General features: G+C 49.1%; 1 protein-coding gene across 1 annotated transcript in view; it reads right to left on the bottom strand.

The window, feature by feature from the left end:
* The window catches only part of EHD3 (EH domain containing 3), an 87,366-nt gene that overhangs the window by 39,612 nt on the left and 19,807 nt on the right, over window positions 1-27,947 (bottom strand). The window contains exons 2-3 of the mRNA XM_068232793.1: window positions 26,850-27,026; window positions 10,537-10,634 (exon numbers count right to left, since the gene is read on the bottom strand). Coding sequence (XP_068088894.1) covers window positions 10,537-10,634; window positions 26,850-27,026 — 275 coding nt within the window. The remainder of the gene's footprint in view (window positions 1-10,536; window positions 10,635-26,849; window positions 27,027-27,947) is intronic.

Raw genomic sequence — 27,947 nt, 5'->3', positions numbered from 1 at the left:
GAACTTTCCCTTTAACCCATATATGTCAAACTCCGTTCCGTGGGCCAAATCTGGCCCTCTGAGCCATCAGATTTGGCCCTCTGGTGGTTTTCCTACTTTGCATTATGATTGGCCCACTCTAGACCACCTGAGAAGCTATATTGGAGGGTAAGCCCTAGATCACCAGGGGAACCATATGGGGAGGGGGACAGCACTAGACACCAGGGAACTGTATAGGAGAGGGAAAGGGTCACTAGACATCAGGGAACTGTATAGGAGAGGGAAGGGGATCAGTAGACACAAGGGAACTGTACAGGAGAGGGAGGGCCACTAAACATCAGGGAATTGTATAGACGAGGGCGGGGGGACCACTAGACACCAGGGAATTGTACAGGGGGGGGGGGGGCATTAGACACCAGGGAACTGTCCAGGGGGTGGGTGGGGGGCATTAGACACCAGGGAACTTTATAAGGGAGAGAGATGGCCACTAGACATTGAAGTCGGCCTGCAAACTGGTCCCAGAGTTTAATTTCGGCCCACTTTGCATCTGAGTTTGACACTCCTGCTTTAACGGAAAGGTGCGTAAAATACAGTACAGTAGCCTCTCTCCGGAGCACACCACAAAAATAGATAAGCAGGTTCTCCCCCTCCTCTTGTCTCAGCAATTCTCTATACTCATATGCCAGGGGCAAACCCAGGATTTTCAAGGGGGAGGGGGGGGGGGGGAGGATTCCTAAAAGGTCTCCATGCAGCCACGCACAATACAGTATAATAATGTGGTAGGACATCATGCTGGGTACACAGTGCAATTTCCCATCCTACTGACAATTATTTCCTAAATGTTCAATCTGCTCCCAATCGACAATGGGATCGATCAGGAGTAGTTTGGATACAGATAATAATGAGGACAGCTGCCATTGCTAATGAAGGGGAAAGTGAAGCATTCACACAGCAGGGCACAGGGCTGTGCTCATACCTGACTCTAAGTTCCCCAAGGGGGCAGTACTGGGAGCTGCAGGAAGCCTGCAGATATTGTGGTGTCTCAACTTGTGCCTGTCCCCAGACACTGCACCTGATAGGAGAATACTCACCTCTTCCTTACCGCTCCTGATGGTTTATCCTCCTCTGTAGTCTAAATAGCATTCATGGAATAAAGGCACCTGTGAATTTGGGCGCACAGTTGAAAAATCTAAGGCAAGCAGGGCAGAAGTAGCAGACAGACCATAGAATTGCTCTGCATAGTACAGTACTACACTACAGTTCCCTGCTGGAATTTATTGAGAACCAATGTGCTGTGTGTGGTAGGAATGGGTTCTGTTCAGAAAGGAATCGATCATTTTGGAACATTGAGTGGAAATCTATAGGTGTATGGGCACCTTTAGGCCTCTTTCAGACGGGAGGCTGAAGGTGGTGAATTCACCAGCTGGGTGCTGGGAACCGATGGGTCCTGGTAATTAGGAAGCGGCGATGTCCTGAAATCACATCGGAGCGCGGCCGCAGCTGCACTCGAACACAACAGGATACGTTTTCCTGCTGCCGGGTAGCCGCATGTCTAACACTGACAAACATGAGCTTACAAATTTTTTTTTTTAATCATTACCATATTTTTTGGCATATAAGACGCTCTGGACTAGAAGATGCATCTAGGTTTAGAGGAAAATTATCAGGGAAAAATATATATATACTGAACTTGGTGCATCCATGGTCCAGGAGCGTCTTGTAGGAGTTATCACGGAAATTACTCTGCCCCCTTTGTACCTCATGTGTTCTGCTGTCCCCTTCTGTCCCCCATGTGTCCCCATGTGTCACCTGCTTCCTCTTGTGTCCCCATGTGTCCCCCTGCTTCCTCTTGTGTCCGCCTCCGCACCCCCTGAATAAATATAAGCAGCAGCAGCACGACTCACCTAATCCATTGGATCGATCAGAGACCTCGACTCTCCCACACCCTAGTGCTGGCATCTGCTGATGATGTGATCAGTAGAAGCCGGCACTAGGGGAGCAGTGAGAGAGAGGACTCTGATCACCACAGGCTCTGATGGATTAGATGAGACGTGCTGCCCTGCTTGTATTTTGTTTTATTTATTGATTTATTTTAATTAATAGCATGAAATCTTTTATAAATTGTGTTGCCACCGCCTTCCTGGCTCCCCCCATCCCCCCAATGTAAAGTGCCCCCCTGTGCCCGTTGTTTTTGAAGTGACACCTGTCTGCTGGCGTTAGTCCTGGCCTCCTCTTGTCTTTGAGGTCAGCGTAAGCGCCGGGACCATGTGACATCACGCATGCACAAGTGCCATGTGGTACAGGAGAGGCCGGGAATCCGCTGGCAGAGAGGAAAAGCTGACTATTCACCTGACGACGCAGGAAGATAGATTACAGCAACGTCCCCAAACAACAAGCACGCCCCGATCCACCTTCCTCACACGGGAACACGCGATGGCAGATGACGGGTGAGAGCCAGAGTTCAAACGATCGTGGCACTTTGGGCGGGAGCTATTGAGGGTCTTAATGACCCAATTTGAGGGTAGTTATCGCCGCGTGTCGAAAAACCGCAGCTGCCTAATTGCACGGAAACAATCGATTGTTGCTAAAAAATGAATACAATGCCGGTTGTCGGAAAAATCATGCACAAAATTGCGAGGTGGGTAGGAGCCTTAAAGGAGAACTGTAGTGAGAGGTATATGGAGGCTGCCATAATTATTTCCTTTTAAGCAATACCAGTTGCCTGGCATTCCTGCTGTTCTATTTGACTGCAATAGTGGCTGAATCACACCAGAAACAAGCATGCAGCTAATCTTGTCATATCTGTCAAAATGGTCAGAAAAACCTGATCTGCTGCATGCTTGCACAATAAGGGAAAGAGGCGCCCTGATTTGAATAAAAGCTTTTAAAACCAGTTTAAAAACGAAAAAGAAAAATGAGGCATCTTACCTCAATGACGAAATCTCTGTAAAAACTTACAAAAGATTTTTATTTGAGCACAGGCAACGCGTTTCGCGGGTCTGAGCCCGCTTCCTCAGGCCAATACAGTGCCAAATGACAGAAATCATGTAGCATAGGGAGCCTGTGCTCAAATAAAAATCTTTTGTAAGTTTTTACAGAGATTTCGTCATTGAGGTAAGATGCCTCATTTTTCTTTTTCGTTTTTAAACTGGTTTTAAAAGCTTTTATTCAAATCAGGGCGCCTCTTTCCCTTATTGTGCATAGTTATACCCCCGTACATGTTTGTCTGAAGGGTGGTGACAGAACACCCGTTTTACCACGGTTAATGTTTTGTCCATCCTTTTTCGTCTAAGAGAGCGACCGCAACCAGGTCCGTCCAGGACCACCCCGAGTGGAGTCGGGTTTATGGTCTCCACCTGCTTCCTGTGGTCAGTTGCCCCTTGCAACCCTCCTTTGTGAGTAGCCCTTTCAATCAATTGATTTCTCCACACACCTATTATTGACAAACTGCACTATTGGGCTCCCTTTTTTGTCTCCTGTATTTTTTTCCATAGGGTTCCAAGACACCCCAACCACGACTGCTGCATGCTTGTTCAGGGTCTATGGCTAAAAGTATTAGAGGCAGAGCATCAGCAGGACAGTCAGGTAACTGGTATAGCTTAAATGGAAATAAATATGGCAGCCTCTATACACCTCTCTACAGTTCTCCTTTAAGACTTTAAACACACACACACACACACACACACACACACACACACACACACACACACACACACACCACTGTCGGGGGAGGACACTTTACACTTTGGGGGGCACCAGACGGAGGTCTGTCGATCCTGTCGATATTGTGTGACAATGCAGCTCACAGATTCCCTTTAGAGTCGATAAAATTATCAAATAGGAAAGTCGATCAGGCCACAATATTGAGTGATGTAGGTTTTATCCTGCTGTGCGCCCCAGCTGCAGGTGAAAGCTGCTCACAGCGGTGGAATGAATCTATCATTAATCAGTTTCACAGGTGAACGATCTCTGGAATGTGGTCACGCGGCTCGCAAGCCTCGCAACTCTCCTAGAGAATTCTACTCCTCAGAGACGGGAAAAATGTCACCCTACTGTAAATATTTATCTGTAATCCGCAGGGATGAGCGAACGAGCTAACGCTCTGCTGCTAATATCACATGAGCGCCTAAGAGGGGCATGCTGGAATGTACCATCGGGTCAAATGCTGAAATGATGGGGGGGGGGGCACATTTACAGCTGATGAAAATGGGAGAGACATGATTTTTTGTTTGCGCTTAAAACTGCTTTTTATTTTTTTTTAATAACACCCTATACAATAAAATGCAAGTGTTCCTGCATCATCAACTGATGGTTGTATGTCCCTGGCTTTTTTTGTACTGAGCATTAGGGATGGCCCTGTCTAGGAGAGCTCATGGAGAAGCATGTGATCAGTTTGGTCAGCTGATAGATTTGCAAGGCTCCGATTTGCTGCTCATGATCAAGTGTTAAACCAGGAAGTCATCACAGCAAATCAGAACCTTACAAATCTATCAGCTGACCAAACTGATCACATGCTTTTCCATGAGTTCTCCTAGGCAGGGCCATCCCTACTGAGCATGTGCGCAGCCAGGGTATTTAGGACACAGGGCCGGATCTGACAGTTTGCTGTGTGTGGTTCACAGAGGTTCTCATTGCATTGTGGGAAATAACAACTTTTTCCAACTGCCAAGCAAGCAGCTCCCTGTGTGCATATACTTCAGACAGTGGTGGGGAACAAGCAAGCTGGAGGCGTATGTGCGCGCATTGCGGGGGGCAACGGCTGTGACCTAGCGCCCGTTTTTAACAGGCGGACCTTTTTACTAGTTCTTTTATATATCATTTATGTTTGCCCATTGTAGACTCTTTCCTATTCCCCGATTGAGAGTTCTATGCAGTTGGCAAAGCCATTATTTCCCACAATGCAACGAGGTTTGCCATGGCTCTGACATCACACTGTGGGGGCGGTTTCATCACAATATCGGCCATACAGACCCCTCTGAGAAAAGATGAAGATTTCTCATGGGAAAGGGAGTATCAGCTACTGACTGGGATAAAGTTCAATCAAGGGGCTTGGAGAGAGGGGATTTATAGGATCCAGAGCCTTCCCTCTCTATGGGTAAGTATCTGACTTTGTTTTTCCTTGCTTCAGATTTACATTTTTTTCCTAATGAGATGAAAATCATATACCTGCTACATAAAATAAATTATATACTTGCTAAGAAAAACAATTAAAAGTGTATATGGATAGTGCAGTGTGAGGTTCTGTAACGATGCACAGCTTGACAGATGAGTCACTGCAATGAATCAACATTAAAAATACAACAAAAACATGATTAAAATTCATAAGAAGAAAAAGAAAACATATTAGAGAGATTCGTACGAGGACAAGGGAGGAGGGGCCAAATGATTATGTTAATCTCTGCAAATGAGCGGACAGAGATTTCTGGAATAAACAGAACGAGTTTAACTCTTTTCCGTCCCCTATTTAAAGCACCGTACAGATACTGCACTTCTGCTATCCAAATCGGTGATCATTTCAGCTGACAGCCCGCTAGAAGGCAGTGACAGCTCATGCAAGTTTGTAAATAAACTAGCCAGCTTTTACTGCAAGCCTTGCGGTATTTCAGTACTAGGTTAGAATAGTATTCCGTTTCCGTCACATGTTCACCGCTCGTTGACCTGGCCTATTTAAACAGATGACTTTCTAATATCTCATTTCAAGGAAGTGAGCTGTCACCACTGCGATGACCTCTAGGGGGCAGCGTGTAGCTTCCCGCTCTTATCCTCAGCCAATAGCAAGGTCATGGCACAGGAAGGGAGGGGGCAGATGGAATTTGAAATGGATGAGGAATTAATGGAAAGTGTTAAGCTGTAGGACAAATCTCCATTTAGACAAAACAGGGTTTGCTCGGGACTTTCCGACAGCAGGGCGAGGAGAGGTAAACTTACTGGGTGAAATCACACTTCCCTTTAAAGAGGAACTTTAACCAAAGATTGAACTTCATCCCAATCGGTAGCCGATACCCCTTTTCCCATGAGAAATCTTTTCTCAAAAAGATCAGGGGGGTCTGTGTGGCTGATATTTTGGTGAAACCCCTCCCACATAGTGTGATGTCATGACCATGGTCCTGACAGTTTGCTGTCTGTGAGCCTTGTTGTATTGTGGGAAATAACAGCTGTTTCCAACTGCCAAGCAAACAATATCTCCTTCTGTGCATAGAACTCTCAGTAACGAACATTCCGCACAGATCACCTGGCAGAACTAAAGATGTTCCCACCAGTGATACATTTCAGAATGCAAACCATGGAGAGGAAAGATTTTACAATAAGAAAACACTGACTAAATCACTTATACATGAATACTGTAAAAATAAGCAATTTATTCATTATGTTATTTTCACTGCAGTTCCTCTTTAACCTCCTTGCCGGTTATCCCGAGGACAGCTCGGGGTAACCTGCGCAGGAGAATTTCTCAGGCCCCGCTGGGCCGATTTGCATAAATTTTTTTTCCCTACACGCAGCTAGCACTTTGCTAGCTGTGTGTGGTACACGATCGCCGCCGCCACCCGCCGATTCGCCGCTACCCGCTGCGCCGCCCCAGACCCCTGCGCAGCCTGGCCAATCAGCCTGGCTCAGCAGCGCTGAGGGGTGGATCGGGATTCCCTGTGACGTCCATGACGTCGGTGACGTCATCCCACCCCGTCGCCATGGTGACCGGGGAAGCCCTGCAGGAAATCCCGTTCTGAAAGGGATTTCCTGCTTACTCTGATCGCCGGAGGCGATCGGAGTGGGTAGGGGGATGCAGTTTGTCAGCGGCTATCATGTAGCAAGCCCTGGGCTCGCTACATGATTTAAAAAAAATAAAAAAAAAGTTCTGCGATGCCTCCTTGCCGGCGTGAATTGAACCGGCAAGGAGGTTAAAGAGAAATTGTAACTACTTATAGTAGAATGCAGTAAATTATTCAGGATACCCATTTTCACAGTAATTTACCCGGTTTCAGCATCAGGAACACTTCCTATAGCTATATATTGCTATAGATTGGCATGTAGCCCCGCCCTCCCAGTTAGGCTTAGCCTAGGCTGTTAATTATGCAGAATCCCTCCCCCCAAGCATTCTGGGAGACCAGAGAGCTTTTCTACTGGCTTTAGAACTCTCAATAAAAGAACAATCCACAGAGATCACCTGTCAGGACTAAAAATATTGCTGCCTATGATACATTTCAGGAAGTAAATCAGTGAGAGGAAAGATTTTACAATGGGCAAACACTGATTAAATAATCTATAGATGAATAGTGTAAAAACATAAGCAGCTTATTCATTATGGTTGTTTTCACTACAGTTTCTCTTTAGGCCCCGTTTCCACTATCGCGAATCCGCATGCGTCTTGCGTATGCAGATTCGCATAGACAATATAAGTGAATGGGCCTGTTTCCACTTGTGCGTCTGCGGGAGCTATTAATTGTGCGGAGAAAATCCGCACGGAACACCCTGCAGAATTCGCGTGCTTGTGGAATGCAGGCGAATCGCACACAATGTATTTAATAGGGAAATCGCATGCGGTTTCCCCATGCGTTTTTGCCGCGAATTCGCATAGGTACCAATATAAATTCACACAGGCAGTGACATGGTTAAAAATCGCATATACCCTCACCTATGCGAATTCGCATGCAAATACGCGGCAAAAAAACGCATGCGGAATCGCATCCGCATGCGATTTCATCAGCGGTGGAATCCAGGCAATTCCGCACCGCAATAGTGGAAACGAGCCCTTACAGTGAGCCTTTTGTAAACTAAAAACATCTCATGAATGCAGAACTTAAAAGTTGAATAAAAGGAACCGGCCCGTCTTAGAACATGATTTAGGAACAATTTTAGGAGCAGGCAGCTGTAGGTTGCTAAGGGGGAAACAAGAATGGATAAATTGGTGAAGCTGGCATTTGCCATATCATTATGCATATCCTCTTTTATTTACAATAAGGTTTCCCTTGCTTGGTGGTGACCGAGACGCACGGCCGGTGAATATCGGCTTGTTTGGTAAATATGTCCGGCTGGCCGTCCAGCACAGCTGATGATAACATTACAGGAGAGTGCGACGGATTGTAAACATAAAAACACGTCACGTCTCGTGTGTAACAGGACACGGCACACGCAGACATCCCTGATCATCTACTGAACAATAAGTGGTGAAGGGGAAAGCACCCAGCTATAGGGTCTACTGGTAAAAAAAAAGTGTACCTGTGGTGAAAAAAAAATAAGGATTAAAGTAAGATACTTACATCAGTAGAGGGAAGCCTCTGTATATAGTCCAGAAGCTTCCCCCATCCAGGGCCTAACAATCACCCCTGCAAGGGATGCAGCCGCAGGGGGATCTGTGGAGGGAGAAACCTGTGGGGAGCACCTACAGACCTGGCCACCTGTACTGGGGGCATCTATACCTGGCTAACCTATACTGGGGGCATCTATAGACCTGGCCACCTATACTGGGGGCACCTACTGACCTGGCCACCTATACTGGGGGCACTTATACCTGGCCACCTATAATGGGAGCATCTATACCTGGCTGACCTATACTGGGGGCATCTATAGACCTGGCCACCTATACTGGGGGCACCTACTGACCTGGCCACCTATACTGGGGGCACTTATACCTGGCCACCTATAATGGGAGCATCTATACCTGGCTGACCTATACTGGGGGCATCTATAGACCTAGTTACCTATACTGTGGGCACCTATACCTGGCTAACCTATACTGGGGGCATCTATAGACCTAGTTACCTATACTGGGGGCACTTATACCTGGCTAACCTATACTGGGGGCATCTATAGACCTAGTTACCTATACTGGGGGCACCTATACCTGGCTAACCTATACTGGGGGCATCTATAGACCTAGTTACCTATACTGGGGGCACTTATACCTGGCTAACATATACTGGGGACGTCTATAGACCTAGTTACCTATACTGGGGGCACTTGTACCGGACTAACCTATACTGGGTGTGTCCATAGACCTAGTTACCTATACTGGGGGCACTTATACCTTTCAGATGTAAAGCTTTGCCTGGAGCTAAATGTGGAGTATTATTCCTGTCTGTGCATTGCGTCCAAAGTCCCTTACTGGGCAGGGTACTGAACAAGCAATACAGACATCTACTCCTCAGGAAACCAACCATGAGGTCCATAGAACACTACCTAATATTCACATAAGCCCCTCCCCCACTCACAGTATACAACTACTAACACAGTGAGATCTAAAGCTCCACTCTAAAGTTATTCATATCACATTTGTTGAGCTTAGAAAAAAGTTTCATGATTAAGAAAAAGTAAACTTTTTTGCAAAATAAAACCAGAAAATAAAAACACTCGCTCCACCAATTCACAGATTCTCACCTACTCCTTTGTGACTTAGCTGCCTAATCACTCCCCTTCTCGGCCAGGTCTAAAGCCACACCTTCTCACTAGTGGGAGGCAGTCAAGATAGGTTTGTTTCAGCAGGGGGCGTGGGTTTAGGCATCAGAGGGGGTGGTTAGGGTTAAACATTGGGGGGTGGTTAAGCATCAGAGGGGGTGGTTAGGCATCAGAGGGGGTGGTTAGGGTTAGGCATCAGAGGGAGTGGTTAGGGTTAAGCATTGGGGGGTGGTTAGGGCTAGGCATCAGAGGGAGTGGTTAGGGTTAAGCATTGGGGGGGGGGTGGTTAGGCATCATAAGGGGTGGTTAGGGCTAGGCATCAGAGGGGTGGTTAGGCCTCAGAGGGAGTGGTTAGGGTTAGGCATCAGAGGGAGTGGTTAGGGTTAGGCCTCAGAGGGAGTGGTTAGGGTTAGGCATCGTAAGAGAGATGGCTTATGTGAGAATAGGGTTATGTTTAGCGATAGTAAAATAACGGTAACATCTCTCGATATTTTACTATCGTAATAAGCACTGCCCAATAGTAGAGTATCAGTAATTTCACTAATACTCTACTAGCAGCTATCTACCCAGGTTAATTGACTCTGTCTGCCGCCCTTCTTGCATGTGCACATGTGAAAAGGGGATGGGAGTGGAAGGTGGAGACAGTCAGCTTGCGTTTCTGCATGGGGGGGGGGGGTGTATATGTGTGGAGTGTGTATGTGTATAGAGGGTATAGTGTGCGTGAATATGTGTGTGCATGTTACGGTTTACATGTGCAGTACGGTGTATGTGTATACGTATATAGTGGTGTGTGTGTGTGTGTGTGTATAGTGTGTGTGTGTGTGTGTGTATATTGTGTGTGTGTGTGTGTATGTGTGTGTGTATATTGTGTATGTGTATGTGTATGTGTGTGTGTGTGTGTGTGTGTGTGTGTGTGTGTGTGTGTGTGTGTGTGTGTGTGTGTGTGTGTGTGTGTGTGTGTGTGTGTGTGTGTGTGTGTGTATTGTGTGTGTGTGTGTGTCTGTGTGTGTGTGTGTGCGTTTTCATGGTGGGTTGGGAGGTGTTGGGAGTGTTGTATTATGCCGGATACAATATGGAGAATATTAGCGGATATTATCTGCCACGCAGTCAGACCGTACATTTGTCGGGTTGCGAGGAATAAAAATGGCGGCGTGGCGGACATCTCACCTCGGCTTATCCTCTGCTTCTCCCCGGACAGAATCCCCGGCGTGTCGATCACGCTGATGCTCTCCAGGACCGGGTTGGGCAGCTGTGCGCAGACAAACCTGGACGACAAACAAAAGGACGGAGAATGTGAGCTTTGTTTAGCTACAATGTACACTGCATGGCTAAAAGTATGCAAATTCATGTTCTGATGGTAAAACTAACTACAATCAGTGCATAAAGTCGGACATCCGTCCATCCATGCAATCTCCCGCTACTCAAGTTGCACCAATAGCATAACTTGTGGTACACGCTCCCGGTAGGTACGGTAATATTGCCTTATAGTGCATGCCAATATTACCACACTTTTGGACAAACATTTGCAGAGGATGTTTTTACCAGCATGACAACCATAGGGGATGAGCACACTCTTGCTTCTTTGCATCTTTCAGCAACACATTAGGATATCAGACGGATATGCAGTGCAAGCACAAAGAGTGCACAAGTGTTTCTACAAAGGTTTGCCACAAAGTTGGAATGTTAGCTAGAACGTCATTGTAGGCAGTTGTCTAGGGGCTCAGCTCCCAAATCTCCCTACTTTCAGTGGAATCACCATGATGGTACAGGGGGTGCGGTGTGCATCAGGTGTCACCGAGGGTTAAAGGGAATCAAGCACCCTTTTTTCTGGTTTCTAAAAGCTATTGGAGCTGCCATGTTCCCCCCTCCCCTTCTAGCTACCCTTATTTACCCACAGGGAAGGTGTAAAGATAGCATCTCTGACTTCTGTAAACTATTTGAAGCACAGTGTCCAATCTACCCACCCCCCTGCTGATGAAAGCTTTTTGTTTGCTCTCTGCTAATGTGTGCAATAAAATAATTACATCCTTATGTGCAAAAGTAGGAGTAAATAGGATAGTAAAGGCCTCTGTTAAACTCTTAAATGTAAAAATAAGGAGGTAAAAAATTTCAGGTTTTTTAGTAATGAGCCACACTGTTGGCAAGCATATTACACGTGCTATGGAGATGCCCTGGGTGCTAAAAATGGCGCTTGGTTCACTTTTATGCAGAGTAAGCATAGTGGAATGTTATATTTTACCTGTCCTACAGAAATGCTTCTCCTTCATTGTCTAGAGGGGTATGTATGTGTGTGACTTACCCTTCTTAATACTGCTACATGAGGGAGGCAGCCTATCTAGGGGGGAGCAGGAACAGGAAGGGGGGGGGGGGGTGAAACGAAGGCCCCAAATTACCACCATCTGAGAAATGGGGGTGGGGCTTTGCGGTCACACCTGTTGCCCCTTATTTGGCAGCAGAAGAATAACATGGATTGACCGCTGGTCTTGTGAAGACTCGATATGTACAGAAAGCTGCAGAGGTCTTGCTGTGAGAAGTTAGGACGTGTCAGATCAGATGTACTCTGCACACAAGGCTGTGTTTTCATAGCTGCGCTGTGTTTGTGGAACATATTTGCTGGGCCGTGTTTGTTCCAAGTGTGAAATTATAAACTGACAGAAAATCTGGAACGAGATCAAACTCCACGAGAGGAGGCTGCTGCTTTAACACAAGTGTTATCTTACTTCTCAGATAAGGATGTCATCTGTATTATAAAAACAGCAATAATATTAGCCTGGGCTTACTGCGGTTTTGCACAACGGGGTGTCGAGTCTAATGAAGGATATGAGAGAGAGAGAGAGAGAGAGAGAGAGAGAGAGAGAGAGAGAGAGAGAGAGAGAGAGAGAGAGAGAGAGAGAGAGAGAGAGAGAGAGAGAGAGAGAGAGAGAGAGAGAGAGAGAGAGAGAGAGAGAGAGAGAGAGAGAGAGACACAGTGGTGGACACCGACAGGTACAGTATTTATGCACAAGCACCAGGGGGCAAGTCTTCATTTTGGGGCATGTGGCCAGGAGTGGCGAGGCGGTGTCAATAGGCCAATTCCCAAAAGATTTGATGCTGAAATTGATCGGGAATTGGCTTGTGCTTTATGGCGGCCAACAGCTCTCTCTCTGATCAGATTTGATCTACAATTTGTCTTCTATAACTACCTGGAAAGCATTACTCCCATGGGCAGTGTTCTCCCCAGGCTCTTTTAGCTGGGTGCTCCACCCGGCTAGTTTTGGTGAGCACCCGGCTGTCATCGGCTCACTTCCTCCTCTGCTGTAAGCAGAGTTGTGCAGAGAAGCGCCAGCCTTGTATTCTTTCATCTTGCCCCTCCCAGCTACTTTTTCATGCCACCCAGCAGGAAAAAAATTCTGGGGAGAACAATGCACGGGGAAGAGGGAGGGTGAAGCAGCAATATGCTGTCAGTCTTGGGCTGCTCATACAGGTTTCAATTTTTCTGATCGATTTCCAGCTGATTCGATCAGTTTGATCACATCTGCTGGCCATCTATAACACATCTAATCAATTGGTTGGTGGAGGCTGTGCAGGGGTGGAAGTGGACAGGGGAATGAAATGGATGTCCTATTGCAGGGCATTGCATTGAGCAGTACTATGCTTGTGGTTCGATTGATGCTCGATAGATTTCTGCTTATGGATAGTGAGATTAGCATGTTGTGAACAAAATGATCACTAAATTGCAAATGATATTGGGATGGATCGGTTTGGCATATCGGGCCATAATGGCTAATTGTACACTGTGAGATTCTTTACAGGTGGACAGAGCAGAGAAATGACCAAACCGGGTTTATATAAAAAAGGGCACCTGTAAAAAAGGGCGCCTGGTGGAGCCCATATATACCAATTTTGGCTACAAAAAAGGCGCCTGGTGTAACCCATATAAACTTCGGCTACAAAAAAGGCACCTGGTGTAGCCCATATAAAATTTTGGCTACAAAAAAACTCCGGGATGTGTTAATTACTATTCCCCCTCCATGCCGCCATGGATAGTGGGGGAATGAAATAACTCGGCTTCCAGCGCTTGTAGCCCATATAAAAACTTCTGCTACAAAAAAAGGCGCCTGGTGTAGCCCATATAAACTTAGGCTACAAAAGAGGTGCCTGGTGTAGCCCATATTAACTTCGGCTACAAAAAAAGGCGCCTGGTGTAGCCCATATTAACTTCGGCTACAAAAAAGGTGCCTGGTGTAGCCCATATCAAAACTCGGGCGCCCTTTTCTACACCTTGTAACCCATATTTCCAGAAATAACATTGATGTCTATGGCGGCGCCCTTTTCATACATGCAGCTCAGGCGCCCTTTTCAACCGATACCACCAAACCAGGTTTGGTTGCTCTGTACAGTCCAATCAGCACCTCCCGTCTCCTGACCCGTTTGCATTTGCTGCAATGGCCAGTGCATTTTATGGCTGAGCCGCTTGGTTGGGCCATTTACTGCTCTGGATCACATGACTGGCTGTACACCTAAAGGGAGCACTCCGTTTTGTGCGCCAAACCATTGTTTCTCCCCAAACTATCATCCGAGGGATCAAGCACATATGTACTCACGTACAATTAGCCACAAAATAAGCATACTGTATAGCATACAGCAAATTACATATCTGGCTTGCTATATTAATTCAATTAATATAGCAAGCCAGATATGTCATGTGCTGTATGCTATATGTTTATATAGTGGTTTTCCTAAATCCCAGCTGGAATCCCTCAGCCCTCGGTTACACCAGCCATCCCATTAGCAATGATGGATTTGGGTGGGTCTGTGTTTGGCTGGGATCCCAGTGCTGGAAAGGCTCGTACAGTCCTCACCATGTGCAGAATCCCTTGTGTGGCCAGTGGGAGGTATAGTATGTAGAGATCTGATGCACAAACTACTGACATAGGAAACCAGCTAATGGCCATGGTACTGCTTAATTATGTAAAGCCCATCAGATGCAGCAATCCCAGTGTTAGTGTACTTAAATGACTTACTATGAGGTTCCTGATCAATAATGCAATTCTCTTGTATAATTGTGTACAGTATAAGTAATCACTCTCTGCCTGTACTGATAGCAAACTAGCAGCAGCTTATACCTCCAGTATAAGCTGTTACTCTGTCCCCATAGAAAACTAGCTGCAGTGTGTAATGATCTCTGTTACCTCCAGTATGTACAGTATAAGCGGTTACTCTGTGCCTATACTGATAGTAAACTAGCAGCAGTGTGCTGATTGCTGCTACCTCCAGTATATACAGTATAAGCTGTTACTCTGTGCGTATACTAATAGTAAACTAGCTGCAGTGTGTGCTGATCTCTGCTACTCCCAGTTAAGCTGTTATGCTGGATACACACGTTGCGTTTTCCCGTGCGATTCGCGGGATCGATTCCGTCGATTCGATTATTTCCAACATGTTCGATCGTGTTTCGATGGATACAGCCGTCGATTTTGCATACTTAATATGCAAAATCGACAGCTGTATCCATCGAAACACGATCGAAATAATCGAATCGACGGAATTGATCCCGCGAATCGCACGGGAAAACGCAACGTGTGTATCCAGCGTTACTCTGTGTCTGTACTAAATAGTACACTAGCTGCAGTGTGTGCCGATCTCTTCTACTTCCAGTATTTGTACAGTATATGTGGTTACTTTGTGCCTGTACTGATAGTAAACTAACTGCAGTGTTTGCTGATCTATGCTACCGCCAGTATGTACAGTAAAAGCTGCTACTTTATGTTTGTACTGATTGTAAACTAGCAGCAGTCTATGTTGATCTCTGCTACCTCCAGTATGTACAGTATAACCTGTTACTCGGTGCCTGTACTGATATTAATCTAGCTGCAGTGTGTGATGATTTCTGCTACCTCCAATATGTATAGTATAAGCTTTTACTCGGTGCCTGTACTGATAGTAAACTAGTTGCAGTGTGTGCTGATCCCTTCTGTCTCCAGTATGTACAGTATAAGCTGTTACTGTGTCTATACTGATAGCAAACTAGCTGCAGTGTGTGCTGATCACATCTACTTTCAGTATGTACAACACAAGCTATTACTGTGCCTAGCTACAATGCCAGCCAATAACAAAGTGTTTTTTCTTCAAATCCAATGCCTCCTTGGATTATAACCCTCTGACCCCCCCCCCCCCCCCTCTTTTGTGGTCTGGGGGATCTTGGCAAACCACGTCTGTAGTCTTTTACAAGCAAAGCCGGATCATCCACAAGGCAAACCTAGGTAGTTGTCTAGGGCCTGGAGAGAGTCTAGGGCCCTGCCGGATGCTATCCCCCACCAAATCTTACTATAGAAGCCAGATGACCATCAGCTGAGGACAAAAACTGCTATATTGCCTAAGGTCCCATTTCATTGCAATCCGTTTCTAGTTACAAGTAGAGCTGCTCAAATCTGGATCCGGGAGACAACCGGATAGTTCTATCCGGATATCTCCCAGTTACCTGTGCGCTTCAATCTTACCTGTCTGACGTCTTCTTCCTCCATCCTCGGCGCCTCCCACAATGCGGTCCAAGCGGCGGTCACATGATTACAACACTTCCTTCTTACAGGTTGAAGGAGGAAGTGTTTGTAATCACGTGACGCGCGTGGAGGGCATCGTGGGAGGCGCCGAGGGACGGACGAAGAAGACGTCAGACAGGTAAGATTGACCCCTCCGCCCACCCCGCACAGATTTACTGGGAGATATCCGGATAGCAACTATCTGGGTATCTCCCGGATCCGGATTTGAGCAGCTCTGGTTACAAGCTGTCTGCTATTGACTGCCTAGCGTATGCCTCCAGCACCTGGGTTACAACAGATCATAGTGAGGATAAAGAAAAAGGTGTGTGAAATTGCAGCCAAGCAGGTTTAGTTACATGCAGCACATGCTGTGCAAACGTTCTTTTATAAACTCACAAATCCAAAAGTTACTGTAAAAAATCTACTTACCCGGGGCTTCCTCCAGCCCCTGGCAGACGATATATCCCTTGCCGCAGCTACGGTGTCCCAGGATCTTCTGCGCAGAACGCTCCTGCCTATGCAGAAGATGCTGGCCTGATGAGCTCGGCATCTGCAACAGAGGGGACCCCGGGATACCGGAGCTGCGGTGAGGGACATATCGGCTGCCATGGGATGGAGGAAGCCCCAGGCAAGCAGTTTGTTTTTTTACTCAGACCTGTCCTTTAAAGCGGAGTGAACCCCAGCATTTCTTCTTTGCAGCATATTATATACTACCACCATTTTTTTTTTGTAGAACAGCATTCAAGTAGTTAAACACAGGAGTAACAAGCTCAGTGCAGAGAAAGCTGGACGCATCTGAACTGGAGATAATGTTAGCTTGTGTTTACTTAATTGTATCAAGTGAGGAATGTGACACATTCTCTGACTGTGCAGATTCTCCTGGACACAGAGAGAGCCCTTAAATAGGCCCTGTAGTGACATACAGTTGAACACAGTAAATTGTTCAGGATACCCAGTTTTACAGTAAATGTCTTGTTTTCAGCATGGGAAACACATCTTAAATCTATATATTGCAGTATATTGGTATGGAGCCCCGCCCTCCCAGTGATATTTAGCATAGGCTGTTTAGCTATACAATATTCTTCTCTCAAAGCATTCTAAGGGTACGTTTCCACTTGTGCAGCGCAATTTGCTCGCGGAAAACGCGTCAACGAATCCGCATACGGTTGCGGATTCGTTGACGTTTCCATGCGGATTTTCACGCGGAATCGTTCGCGATTTTAACTACGCGATTTTAACCATGTCAATGCCAGCAAGCATTGACATGGGTTTTTAAACAAAATCGCACGCGGAAACGCCGGGAAAACCGCAAGACTCAAGTGCTTGCGGTTTTCCTATTTAGTTACATGACCGACGATTCGCGTGCGGGTGTGTGGCGTGCGAATTCTGACGGCTCTGCTGTGCAGATTTTTTCTGCATAGTGATCCGCACAGAATTCCTGACAATTGGAAACGGCGCCATCCACTTGTATTGGTTGAGCGAATCTGCATGCAGGAAACGCATGCAGATTCGCTCTAGTGGAAACGAGCCCTCAGAGATTAGAACACTCCGTAAATTAACATGCTGCAGAGCTGCACCTGACAAGACTAAAGATGTCGCCACCTGTGATAAATTTTAGAATGTAAAGCAGGACGATGAAAGATTTTACAATGGCCAAACACTGACTAATTTATAAATGAATATTGTAAAAAAAAAAAAAAAAGTTTTATTCATTATTATTTTCACTACAGGTCCTCTTTAATGAGTGCTATTTTCTGTGATATGTAATAGATGCCCTGACAGCTCCTCTCAATAAGTAACTCCATTCATCTTACCTGCTCTGTCATCGCGATTACTGGGCGTTTAATTAGACCTCGGAGCAGCAACATTCCTGCTCAATATTCGCCGTCCCCAGGGATGTCTTCACACTGCCCTGCCTGATAATCAGAGCCCTGCTGTGAGAATTCACATTCTTCCTACAAACCAGAGGCCGGAACGTTCCTATATCCGACTCCCAGACCTAACTCCTGGATCACTCCGACAGACACACATGGAAGTGAAAGTGTAGATAGTAAGCATTTACTTGGCCCATTTCTAAAGCTCCGGACATACGCTAGATGAAACTTGGCTGATGCTGCTGCTGCTGTTGATGACCGTCTCTGCTAAGGATCTAGTTAGTATGTGTATATAACATCCTCCAACCCCACTCGGCTGCTTGGTCAGAGCATATTCCTCCCCACTTACCCCACCCACTGCGTGACATCACTTGTGAGCCGCTCTGCCCCCCCACATAGGAACAGGACACATCGCTAGCCTCTAGACTAGCAACACATCAGTGCAGCCTCGACCCTGCAATGGCAGGAGTGCCGATCCCCACCGAAGATATGCCTCGTATCGGGGCACAAGGCTCTCCTTGCTGTTCCAGCACTGGGACCTCCAAATCTCTTGGACAAGCAGGGCTGGGAGTCGAGGAGTAAGAGTCGGAGCAATTTTTGGGTAGCTGGAGTCGGACTCTATGGTTTCATAAACTGAGTTGGATGACGTAGCCACTCCATAGCCCTGCAAAGACTGAGGAGTGTGAGTCGGAGTAATTTTGGGTACCTGAAGTCAGAGTTGGAGTTGGTGGTTTCATAAACTGAGGAGTTGGATGATTTTAGTACGGACTCCACAGCCGTGTTGACAAGGAGAGCACACGCCAACGCTCCCGCCTGTGAACGAGCGCGGCTGCAGTGTGCTGGAGGTTTCGCGCCTATGCAGGATCACAGAGACATTTGGACTTGCCTTTTCTGCCGAGCAGAATTAACTCCATGTTACTGAAGAGGCACAAGGCATCCTGCGCCTGCACACTTTGGCCATCCTCATTCACAGAAGGGAGCAGAGCCGTTACTTTCCAGAGGGTCCCACCGCTGGATCGGTGGTCTCAAAGATGACATGGGAAGCCACTGGAGGATGCAGAGGCTTCCCTCTACCGAGGCAAGTATGCAAACTTATAGGTGTGCTTTAAAGTGTACCTGAAGGTAAGAAAAATGCCTCTACGGGGTTCTCACCTGAGGAGGGGAAAGCCTCTGGATCCTAAAGAGGATTCCCCTGTCCTCCTCTGCAGGCTTGTTCCTGCACTGGGACCCAAATGAGAGCTTGTCAACAGCTTGCACATGCGCACTAGCATGGACTCGCTCGGCTTTCTTGAGCCCAGGCTACTGCGCAAGTGCGAGCCGCTGAGAAGGATGGGGAACCTAGTTAGGATCCAGAGGCTTCTTCCTCCCGAGGTGAGTATCTAAATTAAGCCTTAAATGAAACCTGTAAAGTGGCAAAAACAAAAAAAAAAAAAAAAAAAAGTTTCACTTACCTGTGGCTTCTGCCAGCCCCCTGCAGCCTCCCTGTGCCCTTAATGATCCTCCGGACCCCCACCGCGGCGCAGTATCGTTACCGCCGACTTGCAAGTTGATGGCCACGCAGCCTCGTTTGCACTTTCATATAAGAAAATCCCTACTGTGCCTGCGCAGGACGCTCCAGGCGAAGAGAACGCAAACGAGGACATGCGCGGCCAGGGCTGTGCAGACGCAGTGGCCGGCGACTTGCGGTAACGAAACTGCGCCGCAGTGAGGGACCGGAGGATCATTCAGAGATGGTGCGGGCAGAGGGAGGCTGCAGGGGGCTGGTAGAAGCCCTGTGTAAGGGAAACTTTTTTTTTTTTTTTTTTTTTTTGCCACATTACAGGTTTCCTTAAAAAGTAAATGTAAAGGCAAAAAAAAAAAAAAAAAAAAAAAAAAGTTAGATACTCACCTATGGAGAGGCAAGGCTCTGGATCCTATAGAGCCTTCCCTGTCCTCTCTTGCTACCGTCGTTCCAGTGCGGTCACTCCCATTGTTTGTACTCAACCAATTAGTGGAATACACGTCTGTGACCCCTCAGGAGGCTTTGGAAGCACACGCGAAAGTGCAGTACTCAGGAACACGAGTGCTTCCACAGCCTTCCAAGGCAGCAAATTAAACAAGGGTGATGTCGTTGGAACGAGGGTTGCAAGAGAAGACAGGGAAGGCTCTATAGCAGGGGTTCCCAAATGTTTTGGGTCAAGGGCCGGGTCAACATACTTCAGACTGCTGGGGGGCCGGAATATACATAATATGAAGTCTTTGCGGTCCAGACAGTGAAACATACCCAGATGTCAACCGGAAGACCAATTGGACAGCAGTATCACCTGATGTGGAATTTGATTGGAAACCAGCAAATTACTGCTTTCTGGCTTCCATGTGGATGGGTGGTGCCAGCACTGCTATTCTACATGTGGACCACCAATATTTAAAGATGTACGGTAGCTGACCACATCAATAAGTAATACATTTTGTGTGTGGGTGGCCGGTAAAAAAGCCTCAGGGGGCTACATTCAAACTCCGGCCCAGGAGCCAAATTTGGCCCTCAAAACCATTAAATTTGGCCCTCAAGTGGTTTCCCCACTTTGTATTATGTTTGGCCCACTCTAGACTACCAGGGAAGCTATACTGGAGGTGAAGCGGTAGAACACCAGGGAAGCCATATGGGGGCGGTAGGGAGAAAGCACTAAGCACTAGGGAACTGTATAGGGGAGGGTGGGGGCCTCTAGACACCAGGGAACTGTATAGGGGGAGGGAGGACCACTAGACACCAGAGAACTTTATAAAGGAGGAAGATGGCCAGTAGACATTGAGGTTGGCCCGCGACTTGGTCCCAGTGTACAATTTCGGCACACTTTGTATTTGAGTTTGACACCCCTGATCTATAGGATCCAGAGCCTCTCCTGTCCATAGGCAAGTAACTTTTTTTTTTGCCTTTACATTTATGCAAGCTGCATACATTTCTATAAAACCAGCATAACATTTGCATCAACTCAAAATCATTAGCATCTCTCTGACCATCTGTAGTAGCCCAGCTTAGCCCTGTATATTGGGGGTTCTCGGCACTGCATAGTGGCTTCCGGTAAGCTCCCGCATTGTACATTAGCTATCAGCCGAGGCTCAGCACAGCAGTGCACTCTGGCCAGCTAAGCTACGCCACTAACAGGATTCATTTCCTATTGAAATTCAGCTCTTAGGCAATCTGTATTCCCTGGAGCCTCCCTCCCCCTCTCTCTGTAATCTCTGGTTATCTGTACAAGGCTGGAGCACATGTCGAGTGTTCGGTAACAGAACGCCATCCCGAGGGAAGATGGGGATCGCTCAGCATTGTCCGCGGCCTGGCAGAGGATCAGAGCAGGGCGTGGAGCCATCACTGTACAAAACCTGACTTTCCAAACTACACAAGCTGCTCTCACACCGCCTCATCTACGCAGGCTGCGCTCACACCGGGCCCAGCGCCTGCACATCACCTCATCTACGCAGGCTACGCTCACACCGGGCCCAGCGCCTGCACATCACCTCATCTACGCAGGCTGCGCTCACACCGGGCCCATCGCCTCATCTACGCAGGCTGCACTTACACCAGGCCTCGCGCCTGCACAATGCCTGACTGCCAATACACACAGGCTGCGCTCACACCAGGCCCCGCGCCTGCACAATGCCTGACTGCCAAACTACACAAGGTGCGCTCACACCAGGCCCGGCGCCTGCACAATGCCTGACTGCCAAACTACACAAGCTGCTCTCACACCGCCTCATTTACGCAGGCTGCACTCACACCGGGTCCAGCGCCTGCACATCACCTCATCTACGCAGGCTACGCTCACACCGGGTCCAGCGCCTGCACATCACCTCATCTACGCAGGCTGCGCTCACACCAGGCCTTGCGAATGCACAATGCCTGACTGCCAATACACACAGGCTGCGCTCACACCAGGCCCCATGCCTGCACAATGCCTGACTGCCAAACTACACAAGGTGCGCTCACACCGGGCCCTGCACCTGCACAATGCCTGACTGCCAATCTACATAGGCTGCGCTCACACCGGGCCTTGCGCCTGCACAATGCCTGACTGCCAATATACACAGGCTGCACTCACACCGGGCCCCGCGCCTGCACAATGCCTGACTGCCAATCTACACAGGCTGCGCTCACACCGGGCCCAGCGCCTGCACATCACCTCATCTACGCAGGCTGCGCTCACACCAGGTCTCGCGACTGCACAATGCCTGACTGCCAATCTACACAGGCTGCGCTCACACCAGGCCCCATGCCTGCACAATGCCTGACTGCCAAACTACACAGGGTGCGCTCACACCGGGCCCGGCGCCTGCACAATGCCTGACTGCCAATATACACAGGCTGCGCTCACACCGGGCCCAGCGCCTGCACAATACCTGACTGCCAATCTACACAGGCTGCGCTCACACCAGGCCCCGCGCCTGCACAATGCCTGACTGCCAATCTACACAGGCTGCACTCACACCAGGCCTCGCGCCTGCACAATGCCTGACTGCCAATCTACACAGGCTGTGCTCACACAAGGCCCCGCGCCTGCACAATGCCTGACTGCCAAACTACACAGGCTGTGCTCACACCAGGACCAGCGCCTGCACAATACCTGACTGCCAATCTACACAGGCTGCGCTCACACCGGGCCCAGCGCCTGCACAATACCTGACTGCCAATCTACACAGGCTGCGCTCACACAAGGCCCCGCGCCTGCACAATGCCTGACTGCCAATCTACACAGGCTGTGCTCACACCAGGACCAGCGCCTGCACAATGCCCGACTGCCAATCTACACAGGCTGCGCTCACACAAGGCCCCGCGCCTGCACAATGCCTGACTGCCAATCTACACAGGCTGTGCTCACACAAAGCCCCGCGCCTGCACAATGCCTGACTGCCAATCTACACAGGCTGCGCTCACACAAAGCCCCGTGCCTGCACAATGCCCGACTGCCAATCTACACAGGCTGCGCTCACACAAGGCCCCACGCCTGCACAATGCCTGACTGCCAATCTACACAGGCTGTGCTCACACAAGGCCCCGCGCCTGCACAATGCCTGACTGCCAATCTACACAGGCTGCGCTCACACCAGGCCCCGCGCCTGCACAATGCCTGACTGCCAATCTACACAGGCTGCGCTCTCACCCGGCCCCGCGCCTGCACAATGCCTGACTGCCAATATACACAGGCTGCGCTCACACAAGGCCCCGCGCCTGCACAATGCCTGACTGCCAATCTACACAGGCTGCACTCACACCAGGACCAGCGCCTGCACAATGCTTGACTGCCAATATACACAGGCTGCGCTCACACCGGGCCCAGCGCCTGCACAATACCTGACTGCCAATCTACACAGATTTCTCTCACACCAGGCCCCGCGCCTGCACAATGCCTGACTGCCAATCTACACAGGCTGCGCTCACACCAGGCCTCGCGCCTGCACAATGCCTGACTGCCAATCTACACAGGCTGCGCTCACACCCGGCCCCGCGCCTGCACAATGCCTGACTGCCAATCTACACAGGCTGCGCTCACACCAGGCCCCGCGCCTGCACAATGCCTGACTGCCAATCTACACAGGCTGCGCTCACACAAGGCCCCGCGCCTGCACAATGCCTGACTGCCAATCTACACAGGCTGCGCTCACACCAGGCCCCGCGCCTGCACAATGCCTGACTGCCAATCTACACAGGCTGCGCTCTCACCCGGCCCAGCGCCTGCACAATGCCTGACTGCCAATCTACACAGGCTGCGCTCACACCGGGCCCAGCGCCTGCACAATGCCTGACTGCCAATCTACACAGGCTGCGCTCACACCAGGACCAGCGCCTGCACAATGCCTGACTGCCAATCTACACAGGCTGCACTCACACCAGGACCAGCGCCTGCACAATGCCTGACTGCCAATCTACACAGGCTGCGCTCACACCGGGCCCAGCGCCTGCACAATGCCTGACTGCCAATCTACACAGGCTGCGCTCACACCAGGACCAGCGCCTGCACAATGCCTGACTGCCAATCTACACAGGCTGCGCTCACAGCCGGCCCCGCGCCTGCACAATGCCTGACTGCCAATCTACACAGGCTGCGCTCACACCAGGACCAGCGCCTGCACAATGCCTGACTGCCAATCTACACAGGCTGCGCTCACACCAGGCCCCGCGCCTGCACAATGCCTGACTGCCAATCTACACAGGCTGCGCTCACACCGGGCCCAGCGCCTGCATAATACCTGACTGCCAATCTACACAGGCTGCGCTCACACCGGGCCTGCACAATGCCTGACTGCCAATCTACACAGGCTGCGCTCGCACCCGGCCTCGCGCCTGCACAATGCCTGACTGCCAATCTACACAGGCTGCGCTCACACCGGGCCCAGCGCCTGCACAATGCCTGACTGCCAATCTACACAGGCTGTGCTCACACCAGGACCAGCGCCTGCACAATGCCTGACTGCCAATCTACACAGGCTGTGCTCACACCAGGCCCCGCGCCTGCACAATGCCTGACTGCCAATATACACAGGCTGCACTCACACCAGGACCAGCGCCTGCACAATGCCTGACTGCCAATATACACAGGCTGCACTCACACCGGGCCCAGCGCCTGCACAATGCCTGACAATCTACACAGGCTGCGCTCACACCAGGCCCCGCGCCTGCACAATGCCTGACAATCTACACAGGCTGCGCTCACACCAGGCCCCGCGCCTGCACAATGCCTGACTGCCAATCTACACAGGCTGCACTCACACCAGGACCAGCGCCTGCACAATGCCTGACTGCCAATCTACACAGGCTGCGCTCACACAAGGCCCCGCGCCTGCACAATGCCTGACAATCTACACAGGCTGCGCTCACACCAGGACCAGCGCCTGCACAATGCCTGACTGCCAATCTACACAGGCTGCGCTCACACAAGGCCCCGCGCCTGCACAATGCCTGACAATCTACACAGGCTGCGCTCACACCAGGACCAGCGCCTGCACAATGCCTGACTGCCAATCTACACAGGCTGCACTCACACCGGGCCCAGCGCCTGCACAATGCCTGACAATCTACACAGGCTGCGCTCACACCAGGCCCCGCGCCTGCACAATGCCTGACAATCTACACAGGCTGCGCTCACACCGGGCCCAGCGCCTGCACAATGCCTGACTGCCAATCTACACAGGCTGCACTCACACCAGGACCAGCGCCTGCACAATGCCTGACTGCCAATCTACACAGGCTGCGCTCACACAAGGCCCCGCGCCTGCACAATGCCTGACAATCTACACAGGCTGCGCTCACACCAGGACCAGCGCCTGCACAATGCCTGACTGCCAATCTACACAGGCTGCACTCACACCAGGACCAGCGCCTGCACAATGCCTGACTGCCAATCTACACAGGCTGTGCTCACACAAGGCCCCGCGCCTGCACAATGCCTGACTGACAATCTACACAGGCTGCACTCACAGCAGGTCAGCACATCGCCTCACATCCCAACTTCTCAGGTGTGGGATAGAGGTATTCCCCGCTCTGCCTGCTAGACCGGATATGTGAGATGAGTCAACCCTTATAATAATAAACATATGGAATCATCAACTGTAGCATCAGATTTCCATGCTAACGACGGTGTTTCTGGATAGCGTGGAATGGAAAATAAAGTTTTTCCTTAAAATAAATAAATAAAATAAAAAAAGGTCTATAGGCAAGAGGGATGCAAATTTACCATTGGGGCCCCATCCTTGGATCCAACTCCCCCTTGTGGCAGGTAAAACACACACCCACCCCTTCCCTCCCACCTTCTCCCCACATACCAGAGCAGAGGTGCAGTGTAATATTTACCTGCACAAGTGCACCATCATGTCTCTTCTGTTCTTCCAAGCAACTGCATGCTCTGTGCCTCCATACTTCCTTTTCCTGATCACGTGACATGCCTCAGGAGCCATAGTTATGCAGCATACAGTACATGTCTTCCAGGAGAACTAGAGGAGACCCAAAGCAGTATCGGAGCAGGTGAGTATTAAACTACTTCACTGCACCACTCTGCAGAAGAGGAGGGGTGGGGGTGGGGGGTAAAGGAACGGACACCCATGTCCTCCTTGGTCACCAGTTAGGCCACTTTATTCTTAGACTAAGTCAGTGATGGCTAACCTTAGCACCCCAGCTGTGGTGGAACTACAAGTCCCATGAGGCATTGCAATACTCTGACAGCTCTAAGCATAACTCGGGGAGGAGAGGCATGATGGGATTTGTAGTTTTGTCACAGCTGGCGTGCCAAGGTTAGCCATCACTGGACTAGGTTTTAGATTTTGTCCCCTTACATGATTGAGTTGGACACCCCTATATAAGAGCCTTCCCAGTCCTCTGCTCGTCCTCTCGTTCCACCCCCCGGCCTACATTCAAATGTACCACCGGCACACGGAACTAACCAGGTCTCTGAGTACCTCTAAAGATGAGTGGCTCCGCACTGCCCACGTGGAAGTCCGCATAATAAGTAGCCACTCATTTTCGGAAGTACTCAGAGTCCGATGCTGTATTGGGGTCTGGCGGTGAAACGAGGGGATGCAGAGAGGACAAGGAAGGGATCAAGAGCGCCTCTGAGGCACTTGGCTGCGGTACAGACTCATTCGTGTGTTCTCAATTATTTGCCTGATGAAGCGAGATTTTTAGGGAGGGAGGCAAGTCCACCATAGCTTCCCCCTTTAAACGGTTTTTATCCTTACTGGTGCCTCTGTTTACACATCTGCATATAGTCTAGTCCACCCTTGGTGGAGGGTTGTCTCCCCTTTCCTCTATCTACATAAAACAACTTCTTAAACATGAGTGGGGTCAGGTTCTAATTTTCCCTAACTGCCTTGATAGTGGTTGATTGTGTGGTAACCCGTGTTTGGAAGTATATTTCTTATAAGCATCATAAAATCTTTCTGTGAACAGCACAAATACTACACTATATTGGGCTCTCGGACTTCTTCTCCATCTTTGAGTGTTCCTGTCTCTAAAGCATGTAACACTTTCAGACCTAATCTGTCTAAGGTTACAATACTATTTGTTGTATTCCTTAGCTTTAACTCACATCTCTCCAGTGATGTCCCTCACCAGCAAGCTCACCTGTTCAGGAAGGCATTTCCAAAAGCATTCAGCTTACGGAACGGTTTCTTGGGGTCCACCACCAACGCATTGCCTGGAATGACCCCCTCAACATCACCGTGCATCACCGCAATGAAGGAGTCTGTGGTCGGCTCCGGTCCTATCCTCATCCCGGGGAAGTCCTGTTCTAGAAGATACCTGACGAGACAGAAGGAACACATTCCAACATCAGAATCATCAGAAAAAAAAGAAAAAAAAAAAAAATCCATAAAGAGTCCATAAACCAATCACTGGAGATTAGTGAAGGCCATGTCTAGGAGAACTCATGGAGAAGCATGTGATTTGTTTGATCAGCTGATAGATTTGCAAAGCTCTGATTTGCTGTGATCACATCCTGCTTTAGCACACAATCATGACTAGCAAATCAGAGACTTGCAGATCTATCACCTGACTAAACTGTTCACATGCTTCCCCATGAGTTCTCCTAGGCATGGCCATCACTACTGGAGATCAGAGGGAACACTCCTAGAAAAAAAAGCATTACAGATGATCAGTCAGAGCCTAATAATACTGGGTTGCATGCAAGAATGAAAACAAAAATTATTTGCAGGTTGGAATTGCGGTAATCAAAATTGGCAAGGAGGGCTGTTGGCTATCTAGATTCCAAACTGCATATAATGTGCATTGAATTTACATGCAAGCCAAATTATGATCTCAGGGACTATCCCTAGAAAACATTGATCACAATATCACTGAGCTTTAGGCTACTTGCACACCAAGACGTTGCGTTAGGTGCTACGTTATGGTCGCATAACGTGCACCTAACGCAAGGCCTGGTGCTCTTGTGGACATCGGAGTGAGCCGCGTTGTGCAACTCACTCTGGCGTCCGTGATGCGTACTCTTGTGCGCATGCGGCATCACGTGGTCCCGCCGGCCAATCACCGCACAGAGCAGCCCGCTCCAGGAAGTAAACACTGCACGTCACAACGTGCAGTGAATATTAATTAGCCATGTGCCTGGCCGCTCTCCGCTCCTCCCCAACATGACTGAGCATGTGCAGACAGTCTAACGCGGCTTAAGCCGCTCTAACGCCGTAGCATGCTGCACTTTCGGAAGAA

This window comes from Hyperolius riggenbachi, chromosome 4, assembly GCF_040937935.1.
Source record: "Hyperolius riggenbachi isolate aHypRig1 chromosome 4, aHypRig1.pri, whole genome shotgun sequence".
Classification (NCBI taxonomy): domain Eukaryota; kingdom Metazoa; phylum Chordata; class Amphibia; order Anura; family Hyperoliidae; genus Hyperolius; species Hyperolius riggenbachi.
Note: the sequence above shows the minus strand (reverse complement) of the source record. Positions and strands in the feature narration are given on the sequence as shown.